At 49.2% G+C, this 10,976-nt stretch overlaps 2 protein-coding genes across 2 annotated transcripts; one reads left to right on the top strand and one right to left on the bottom strand.

Moving 5' to 3' along the window:
- Positions 1-5,653: 5,653 nt before the first annotated feature.
- Positions 5,654-6,468, top strand: LOC127314793 (uncharacterized). The gene has a single exon (XM_051345319.1). The coding sequence runs from the start codon at positions 5,669-5,671 to the stop codon at positions 6,329-6,331; it is 663 nt and encodes a 220-aa protein (XP_051201279.1). The 5' UTR covers positions 5,654-5,668; the 3' UTR covers positions 6,332-6,468.
- A 253-nt stretch (positions 6,469-6,721) lies between these two features.
- LOC127314794 (uncharacterized) lies at positions 6,722-9,611 on the bottom strand. Its single transcript, XM_051345320.2, has 6 exons — positions 9,409-9,611; positions 9,261-9,287; positions 9,101-9,163; positions 7,206-7,284; positions 7,069-7,114; positions 6,722-6,970 (listed from the first exon to the last, which is right to left on the bottom strand). The coding sequence occupies exons 1-6, from the start codon at positions 9,448-9,450 to the stop codon at positions 6,961-6,963; spliced, it is 267 nt and encodes an 88-aa protein (XP_051201280.1). The 5' UTR covers positions 9,451-9,611; the 3' UTR covers positions 6,722-6,960.
- Between the last annotated feature and the right edge of the window lie 1,365 nt (positions 9,612-10,976).

The raw sequence follows: 10,976 nt of genomic DNA, 5'->3' as shown, positions 1-10,976 counted from the left end.
TTTGTGAAGTTATTGTTGCTGCAATCTTGTTATGCTTAATGCTTGTCACTAGGGCCCGAGTGGCATGATCTTAGATTTAAGCTCTATTATTATTGCTTAGATTGTATCTACAAGTTGTATGCACATGTCTATGTCCGGAACCGAAGGCCCCAAAGTGACAGAAATTGGGACAACTGGAGGGGAAGGCGTAGATATGAGGATCACCTGTTTTCACCAAGTGTTAATGCTTTGCTCCGGTGCTCTATTAAAAGGAGTACCTTAATAGCCAGTAGATTCCCTTGAGGCCCGGCTGCCACCGGCTGGTAGGACAAAAGATGTTGTACAAGTTTCTCATTGCGAGCACGTATGACTATATATGGAAAACATGCCTACATGATTAATAATCTTGATGTTCTATCTTAATGCTATTTCAATCCTATCAATTGCCTAACTGTAATTTGTTCACCCAACACTTGTCACTTGTTATTGGAGAGTTACCACTAGTGTAGATCGCTGGGAACCCCGGTCCATCTCTCATCATCATATACTATGTCATTGGAAGTAGTATCAACTATTTTCTGGTGCCATCGCCTCTGTGTTATTGCTACTGCTGCTGAGTTACTGTTACTATTGCTCTCATATCACTGCTACTTTTACATCACCCCTGTTACTAGTGCTTTTCCAGGTGCAGCTGAATTGACAACTCAGTTGTTAAGGCTTATAAGTATTCTTTACCTCCCCTTGTGTCGAATCAATAAATTTGGGTTTTACTTCCCTCGAAGACTGCCGCGATCCCCTATACTTGTGGGTCATCATCCGGCGCGTAGGAAGCCGGATGCTCCTGACCGATCCGGCGGAAGTTCTGAAACAAAAACAACATGTTAGAGCGAAATACACGCGGTTATATCGGCAGAAGTTTTCTGAAGATCCCAAGGCCTTACTCGCCGCGGAGGAGAGTTGCGGCGGCTGTAGGGGGCCAGCCCGTATCTCCCGCTAGAACTCAGCGGGTTCTGGAAAATCTGCTTAGCCTTAAGGATCAAGTCGGTAGGGCTAAGCCGGTGGGTTGTGATCCTTGTCGGGTCCATTGGCCCCGACATCTCACTGATCTTGTGGGCGCGCCGCTGAAGGGGCAGCACCCCGCGCGCGAGGAAGGCGCGGACCAGATCCTCCTCGCAGAGGTTGGTCTCCTCCTTGTTGGTGTCGATGAAGCCGGCGATCCGGATGGATTCTTTGTCATCCTTGGGAACATATGCCGGAAGGTTGATGAAGTCATCCGAACCGCCGTTCCGGACGTAGAAAAAGGTCCTCTGCCAGGTTCGGACAGAGTCCAGGCCGGAGAGTTTGTAGAAGTTGCTTCCGGAACGGGGAGACAAGATGCAGCCCCCACACCGGACAAAGGGTTTGGGTTTAGGAAGTTTCTTATCCTGGATAGAATTCTTCCGAAGGTAGTAGAAGAAAGAGAAGTTATCAATAGAAGGAGTGATACCGCAGTATCCCTCCATGAAGGCAGTGAAGGAAGAAAGATAAAAGATAGCATTGCCCGGAAGATGGTGGGGCTGAAGCTCGTAGAAGTCTAAAAAGCGCCGGAAGAAATCCGACGATGGAAGGCCTAAGCCGCGCTCAAAATGAGCGGCAAAGACCACAACTTCACCCGGCTGAGGCTCTGGCCGGCGTTCCTCGCCAGGGATCCGGCACCAAACCTCTTCCGGAATCCTCCGGGAGCGGTAGAGCCAGTCGATTTCCGCCTAGGTCACATCGGAGCCCATCCAGGCTCCTCGCGTATAGGAGTCCAGATCTACTTCGGCGCCCTGGCTGGAGCTGCCGGCTTCTCCTTGGTTACCGGTAGCAGGAGCTGAGCTACCGGTACCAGCCTCGCTCTGGGCAAGATCTGCCTCGAGCCCGTCGGAGTTCACTTTAACCGAAGTTCCTCCAGAAGAAGACGTGGGAATTAAGGTGTGGCGGCTGCTGGAAGCCGAATCGGAAAGATAAAGGTCGGAAGACATGCGTGTCGATAGATGCCGGAATCTACCTAGAAACAAGTTTCCCAAGATCAAGCCCCGCGCGAAGATCTACGAATAAGAGGAAAAGCAAAACAAAAGGGAAGGTAAATACCCTACCGCCCCAAGAATTGAAAAGCAAAAGAAAGAGGGGCAAACGTGCATTGGGGCAAACCTGAGGCGGCGGAGAAGCTAAGGAAGAAGGTCGCCGGAGAAGTGACGGGCTCGCGGTTGACGGAGAAGGCCGACGGCGTAGATAAGCAGAAGGTACCTATGGGAACCCGATGCAGCAGCGCAGAAGGGGTTTCGAAGATCCTCAGCGCGGCGGAGAGTCCCGGCGCAGCGCGAGGAACGGCAGGAGTTCGTCGGAGTAGCACTTCGGCGGAGAACAGCGACGACGGGAGCGCAGGGGGCAAGAGGCTCTGAGCGCGAGAGAAAGGGGGCAAGTGCGGAGAGAAGACGAAGAGGAACCGCTCCCCCATTATATAGGAAAGAGGAGAAGTGGGCTGGAAACCGCTGGGCCGCGGCGGTTCGGATCGTGGGCCGCCGCGTGGCGCGAAGATACACGCGCCGAAAATACAAAGACACAGGGAGGCCACACGGATCCGGAACGGCAGCGCGGATCCGGTGCGGCGCCATAAATGCTGGCACAGAAGACGAACCGAAGTGACCACTGACGCTGTCGCGCGCCAGACACAGTGTGCATGTCACTGACAGGCACAGTACTCGAGATATTCTCGACTTCGTCGAGGAGAGGTTTAATGACAAGAGATGCCGGAGAAAATCGGTATAGAGACATAAGTTTGGCAAGGACGCCGAAGAGCTTGATCCGGATTCCGGAAGGGTTAAACCGGTACCTTGAGGAAGGAAAACCTGGCATGGTCCGTTGGATAGGATCCACCGGACTATACCAGCTTCGGGGACTAATGTCGGGGGGATGACCCCCGGTATGCCAAAGGCATGCCAAACCGGATGGTTTAGGCCATCAAAGTACCGGTTTAAAGGTTGTTCCGGATAGCGAAGGTTGATTCAGAGAATCATACCGGTATCCAAAGAAGGGGGATACCGGAACTGGCTAAGAGCGTACCGGAATACCGGAACAGGCTACACTGTAGCACGTCGGCAAAGACCGATCAAAGATGCTCTCCAGAGCTAGAAGACAAAGATGAGTGAAGCACTTCAGCTTTAATCGAAGCCATGACGCCAAAGGCGAAGCATGACGTAAAAGGTGCCGGAGGAGGTCACAGCTCTTGATTAAAGGTATACCGGCATCACCGGTAGCTAAAGTAGCTTTGTAAAGTAGTTTGTCTAGTCAAAGATCCCATTAGGATTTCTTCCCCTCTAAGCCACCCTCTCCCCTATATAAGGAGAGGGGGCACAGCCCTTCGCGGGCACGATGAGATGTACGATCAAACCTGTATGCACTTGTGATGAAGAAATAGAGAGATCTAGTGTTGTCCTTGTTCTTGAGTTCATCATCTTCTTCCTTCGGCCAAGGCCAAGTTCTTGAGGAATCCATCCGGAAACCTCACCATCCACATAAAAAACCCTCCCCCGAATCCTCTAGCGTCCATTTGGCCCCAAGATAAGCCATCCCATGGCATCTATCTGTTCACCACGACGACACCCTTGGCCCTGCCTTTTGCTTTCTTCCTAGTTCTTCACATTGACTTAGATCTGCAACGAATCTCTCCACGAAGCAATGCACACATAGGGACTCTGGTACACCTGCTCATGTATGGCCTTCCTTCATGCATGCAAGATCGCCCACAACGTCACGAAAACCTGATATGTTCTTCCTTCTTCAGGGTCGCAATCATGGTTGCCAGCCAAGCGCATGCAACTCTGGCATCTGAACATGTCATGTGTTCAGTAATACTCTCATCCACCAGAGCCCAAACACACCTGGACGTGGTGCAGTCGATTAGAACGTGCCTGCATGTATCATGCGCTCCACAAAGCTGGCAAGAGCTACTGTCTGCCATATGCCTACGATGCCTTTTCGAGTTCGTTGGGATCGACTGTTTAGCTAATCTCCACAGGGAAATTTTCACTTTAGAAGGTACCCGGGTGCTCCAAAAGCACACTCCACTATTTCTGGATTTGTGTTTCATTCGAGCTCGTCGCTCGTGATCCAACCATGCTTCTCGTTTATTTCTCGTCGCGATCAACATGTTGTACGCTGAACGGATGGTGAAGAATCCTCTTCTGTCATGGTGCCATGACCAGAAGTCTCCTTAGCGTCCGTGGCTGAGTGGCATCTCCAAAATGGCCTCAACATCCATTGGCAATAAATATGCTCCAAGCTTCTCCTCGTTCCAGGTCGCCGATATGGCCTCGATGAAGTCTGCCACTCGTCTCGGTGGATCGTCTACAAGGCACGTAATGCGGCGCAATAGACCATCCCTCGGGATCCAATGCTCGTTAGCTGGGTCAGTGTGCTCTCCCGTCCCAATCCTTTTGATTAGCCCCTGCTTCAGAACATGCAACCCATCTTGGATCGCTCGCCACACTTATGATGGTCCTACTCCTAGTGATGATTACATCAGGTCTGTATTTGGGTAGTACATTGCCTTTAAGATTTTCCCACTTAGGGACTCCAGATTCTGCAAAAGCCTCCAACCCTGTCTCGCCAGCAAGGCTAAATTGAAAAGCTCGATATCCCTAAACCCCAGTCTCCCATATACTTGGGTTTACACATTTCCTTCCACAAGACCCAGCACGACCTCCTCTCTCCTTCCTTACTTCCCACCAAAATTTCCGCAACATGGAATTGATATGAAGACATAGTCCCCTCGGTAGCCTGAAACATGCCATGGAGTAGATCGAGTATAGCTTGTGCAACTGCTTTAATTACGATGTCTTTCCCGCCTGCTGATAATAATTTCTCTATCCGCCCTTGAATCCTGCTCCACACTCTATCCTTCAAATACGTGAAAGCTCCATTAGTTGATTTTCCTACATCCGAGGGCATTCTACTTCTTGTTCAAGATTTCTGAATGAACATGAAGAATCTATTTCACTGCCTCCTTGGTGTTACTCGGGCATTTCGTGCTAAAGAATATAGAAGATTTGTCCCAGTTTATCCGCTAACCCGATTCCATACAGTACAAATCCAGCACCTCTTGGACCTTCTCCGCTACCCCCGTCTATGCCTTGAATAGCAACAGCCTGTCATCCGCAAAGAGAAGATGGGTGATGACCGGAGCAGTCGAAACCACCCTTAACCCATGGAGTTCTAATGAAAAGTTGTGTTTTAAGAGGCACGAAAGACCCTCTACAGCCAACAAGAACAAGGGGATATGGATCAGCTCGCCGCACCCCTCGAGAGGGCATAAAATAATCCAATTTACCTCCATTGAAAAGAACCTGGAACAACATTGTGGTGACAAGACGCAACACCATTTGCACTCAACTTCGATGGAAACCTAGCTTAATCATGATAGCCTCTAGTTATGTCCACTCCAGTCGGTCATACGCCTCCAGCATTCCAGCTTAAGAGCACAAAAGCAGTTTTTCTTCGCTCAGTTCCACTTCACGAGACGTAGATATTTATAAGCAGCAATGATATTGTCAGTAATCAACCTACCTAAACGTAATCAGTCTACCCGGCACAAAAGCTGACTGCTCCTCTGAGATCATTTATGTAAGATAATTGCCAATGGGCCTAGAGTGGACCGGGATGGGCTTACATGGGCGGCCCTAACTACCGAAGCAGTATATGCAGTGGAGTGCCAAGAGGGGAAGATTCTTTCCACACGGAACCCACCACGATGAGCGGCGGCGGCCGGAAGCCGACGGGCGACGAGGCGGAGGTGGAGGCGCTCCTCCGGGCGGCGCAGGACGCCGTGCTGCTCAAGCTCCAGTCGAACTCTCACCTCGTCTCGTCGTCCTCCTCCGCCGCCTCCAACCCTCCTGCTCTCGACCCGGCGCCCGGTTCACTGGATGACGATCTCGCCCGCCGCTTCGACGCGCTCAGGTCCCGGACGCCGGCACCGAAGTGGCCCGCTGCTGCCTCCCCCGGGATGGATGAGATGGAGGCGCGGTTCGCGGCGCTGAAGGGCGCGGCCGCTGGCCCGGAGAAGGAGACGAAGGTGAGTTTGGAGGATCTGGGAGATGAGTCGGAGGAGGACGAGGTGGAGAAGGTGATGCGGTGGGCGATGGACGCCGCGCGGCTCGACGTCGCCACGGCCGGCGGTGGCGTCACACCCAGCGCCGAGGAGAAGGAAGAAGAGGAGGACAAGAGCAGCGCCAGTAGCGAGGAGGACGAGGATAGACTGGAGATGGAGAAGAGGAAGGCAAAGGAAATGTTGAGCAAGAAGAACAAGGCCAAGAACAGGTGGTTCTTCTTTTGACCCTACACATGTTTTTCATCTCATAATTCAAGTAAATTTCTCAACAAAGTGGAGTGGATTCATCATAATGTAATGGGAATTATATGGTTGCCTTGTTTGTTATCCCTATGATGAACATGAAACATGCCATGCCAAAAGTTTACTTGCCAAAAGTTTACTGCTAAACTTGTGCAGCTGGAATTGCAGTACATACAAAGGTCCTAATTTCTGCACGATCTGCAGCTTTGCCGCCACTAGCACATTTGCTTTTATGAAGCCAATCAATTCCCCATGCCAGCGACGCTACCGGAGTACAAATCATCGCAAGCGCCAATACAATACATCATCAATATGTTCAATCAGTAGTATTATAAAACAGAAGATAGTGATAACCGAGAGCCAGCAAACAAGTCAACATAGCAGTCTGTTCATGTTAATCTTAAGCACAAGAGATAAGCTCATTATCTCAGACATCATGCACATGGTTCACAGAATGGATTACTGAGTTCATAGGTACTCGTAAATGACAGACATTACATATAGTGACCACAATCACAAGCTACATGCATATCAGTCTAGATGGAGTACAAAGTATCACAGGAACGCTCAGCCCAGTAATGAGAACACCAGCCATCCTAGGAAGAGGGGCTTCACTTTCCACTGCAAAAAAAACAGGGTATTGCAAAATTTAGAGGACTTGTCACTCGAGATTATGAGAGCAAAACATGGATAGACTGGTTCATGGCTCTTCCACTTACGTGTTCATCATCAGAGTTATGTTGTCACCTTTCAAGAGTATCCTTCCTGCCAATTTCAAACAAAGACATTAGATAAAGCTAGTGGAATAATGTTATTCCTAATGCTGTAACGACGAAGCCTGGTTGCAAATGCTAACCCAATGACTTCCTGGTGTCCTTCTTAATGTTGATTTCCTCAGCATCCTCAAGAACCAAGTTCATGTACTCATCAAAGCCCTGGAAAATACACAGTATGAAAACTCAGCAATACTCAAGAAGAGCCAAATTGAGCACACATGTAAACAAAGCATTCAAACACCTTAAACAAAGTCATCCTATAATAAGAAGACAACTGCTAACTAGTAACATGCAAAATCTATTATAGGCATGCTGCACTGACACACTGGCAGCTCTTACCACCACAGCAGCAGCCTACCACAACTCCATTTCATTGAAATGATTAATAGGCAATCAAAAACTATGGTGCCCCAGATTTTCCAAAAATAAAACCAAACACTATGTTCCTTCTTTTGCAGTGTCAAAACTCAAAAGCAAAACGTTGACAAAACAGCGATGCATATCACCAAAAGAAGGTAGAAAGACCTTGCGATTAAGTAGCTAAGGAAGAATGCTTATGCAAAACAATAGTAATATATTCACAGAACATTATAAAACCTATTGTTGTAAGGATATCATTACAGTGCAATTTGAACATGGAAACAAATGCACACAAGCATTATAACCAGTTTCAGTCCTCATCACTTTCCAGTAAACAAGGTCACGACAAGGAAAAAAACCACAAGGCTAGACTACGCATTAGGCAGCAACCTATCTAAACACCATAGACAATATGATGCATATCCGTAATCAAAGGGAGAGGTGCGAGTGTTGAGGGTGATCCGAAGGACTTGAAGCGACCTAAAAATCATGAGACATGAACACACTAAAAAACGATGTTCGGCTAACAGTAGGTTAGAAAGGAAGGGTCATGAAGTTGAAGCAAAAAAACAAGATGTGTTCTAGCAAAAGTCATTCATCACCAAACACCTCTTTCCTGGTCTGAATCGCAACTAAATTATCACAAATCTTCACAAATCTACACCACTGATCATCAATGCTAAACAGACATACGAAATATCCTCTAGAAATACTCTGATATCTAATACTCCCTCTGTTCTCTTTTATTCTACATCTTAGACTAAAATTTTGTTCCATATTATGCGACACTTTAGCTTTGTAATCAACAACTCAGAAAATGGAGCAGTCCTACTCTCTCCATTTGATGTCATTAATTTTAATGTATGTAGCTTGGGTTGGTTTTAGTATTAAAGGACTTGTTAATAAGTCTAAAATTTGTAGAACGTAGACTAAACAAGAACGGATGGAGTAGATACTATGGTCAAGTTCTGTCTGGACAAGTGTGATATTACAACGGACGAACAGAGTAACCATTTGTTCCTTGATTTAAAGGTCAAGATTGAGGTTGGTTTCAGTGTTACAAGCTTCGGATAAAGAATACACTGGAAAAGTAAAGCTTAAATATTAGATTACGTCCCTCCAACCACACATAAGAACAACTAGAAACCCTAATATATTAACTATTAAGAGAAAACAGTCACAAGTGCTCGCAGATACAGCAGCAAGTCTTCTCTCATTAGAACTGAGAGAAGCAGACTAACGCTAAATGACATACAAAGAAATGTCATTCGCAAGGCATGAAAATCGACTAGTCTAACGGTCTAGCCGTCTAAGAACAGCGAACTAGCATGAATTCCAGACAATTCAAGAGCTCATATCACACCTTAGAACTTGAATTAATAGCTTACTGTTTAGTATGCAGGTTTCAAGTGTCTTCAACAAAACAAACAAAGAGAGGTTTACGCACTTCTTCTAAGTTATCAATGCTCTTCCTATGTTATGTACAAGTACCACATGGAAATAATTTTCCTTCAAGGCGCAGTTACATTACTGTTAAAATACACCCGCACGCAAGCAGAGGGATTGGTAAGACTAAATTCTGCCAATTTGGGCAAGAAATCGGTAAGGAACTTACGATGATACGGCCCTCAATCCGCATATCCTTCTGCTCGAACAGCCAGATCTGGATGCGCGCTTTCTGCACCAAATTAGAATCAAATCAGTTGGAGCCAACCATCAGCAACCCGATAAAGAAGAACCCAAATCGTTAAAAATTTCCCCAAGCAAACACTTACGCTCTGGAGGAATCGGAAGATGAGATTCTGCCGTCGCGCACCAAGGATTCGCCGACCATCGCAGAAGCGAGGAACAAATGCAAGTTAGGAAAAAAGGCCATGTAGAAAAAGAAAGAGCAGATGAGGAAGAGGGGATAAGGGAGCGTACGATGGGCTGGGTCATGATACGCTGGACCTTGGTGGACGCCATGGCTGCTGCTGCTGCGGCGGGAGCTCGTCCTCCGACTGGACGTATCTAGAAGCTTCTGGAAGGAAGCGCGTGTGGAGCGAGAGGAACGGAGAGGCAAAGAAACCCTAGATAGGCCGCCGGGGAGGAGGGAGACGGCAGGGTTTTGTTTTCGGATTGCAATGCAAGCAGTAAGGCTGCCTCGTGATTCACGATAGCCGACGACGAAGAGTCCGGATGGAAGGGGCCGTTCGCCTGGGCCTCAACGCTCTGGGCTGGGCTTGGTGGGCTGGGCGCTGGCTCTTTCCCAAAAGATTGAAGGAATAAGCCATTTTCCTTTCAGCTCTCATCTAACCGAGATTTAAGTTAGAGCTCTGTCAAGCATTGCGCCCTGATCTGTGCTGGCATGGAAGTTGTACATGAGTTGTAACTGAGATTTTTTTAGCTGTACATGTCATGTAATCAGGAGAGAAAAAAAATGTAAATGTAATACTGGTAGAAACTAGGGTTCTACCGGGGCGAGGGCGTAGATTGTAGGGGTGGAAGTGCTGAGAGCGAGAGGGAGGAAGGCGGCGCCGACGGCAGGGCGCCGTCGCGAGCACGCGGAAGGCGGCGGCTAGGGTTTGGGCGGCGCGGACGGGAGAAGGCCGACTCCTCTGGGAGTCGGCAATAATGATATCTGATTATTGCTTGATTGATTTAGTCTATTACAACTTGTATATATAAGAGAACTTGCGAAACCCTAATCTGCTAACTGGGCTAAGCCCCTAACTAAGCTTGGCCGGTTGGGCCAATGGGCCCCCTCCGGCGGTAGACCAGGCCGGTCATAACATCTCTCCCTGCCTGCGCAAACAGCTCGTCCTCGAGCTGGTAGTCTGGGTAATGCTGCTGGAACTCCTCGCGGGGCTCCCAAGTCGCCTCCTCCTCGGAAAGGTCCTCCCACTGCACGTACCAACAAGTGCCAAACATCACGACGTAGTTGAGCGCGGAGCACCTTGGCCGGACTGGGCAGCAGACGACCCTCGGCCGTCGGCGGAAGTGGTGGAGTGGCCACCGGCGGGGCACCGCGATAGGGCTTCAGCAGGCCCACGTGGAATACGTCGTGAATGCGGGCCCCCTCCGGCAACTGCAGCCTGTACGCCATGGTCCCAATCCGCTCGACGATGATGAAGGGCCCCGCATAGCGCGGACCAAGTTTACGCTTGGCACGCGGGTCGAGGGACTGATGAGAGCGGTGCAACAGCGAAGCCACACCCGATCACCCACCGCGTACTCAACCTCACGATGTCGCCCGTCATAGTAGTGCTTGGCGACTGTTGAGCTTGGACAAGACGCTGCCGCACCTCGGTCGGCATCTCGTCGCGGCGCGGATGAGCTCGCCGTGCCTCCGTTCGCGGCTGTCGCAGGATCCACCGGTAGGATAGGTGGTGGTGGCCGACCGTAGACCACCTCGAATGGCGTAGCACGCAGGCGGAGTGGTAGGAGGTGTTGTAGCAGTACTCCGCCCATGCAAGCCAATCCACCCAAGCGCGAGGACGATCACCTGTAAC

The sequence above is a fragment of the Lolium perenne genome, chromosome 7, assembly GCF_019359855.2.
Source record: "Lolium perenne isolate Kyuss_39 chromosome 7, Kyuss_2.0, whole genome shotgun sequence".
NCBI lineage: Eukaryota > Viridiplantae > Streptophyta > Magnoliopsida > Poales > Poaceae > Lolium > Lolium perenne.
Note: the sequence above shows the minus strand (reverse complement) of the source record. Positions and strands in the feature narration are given on the sequence as shown.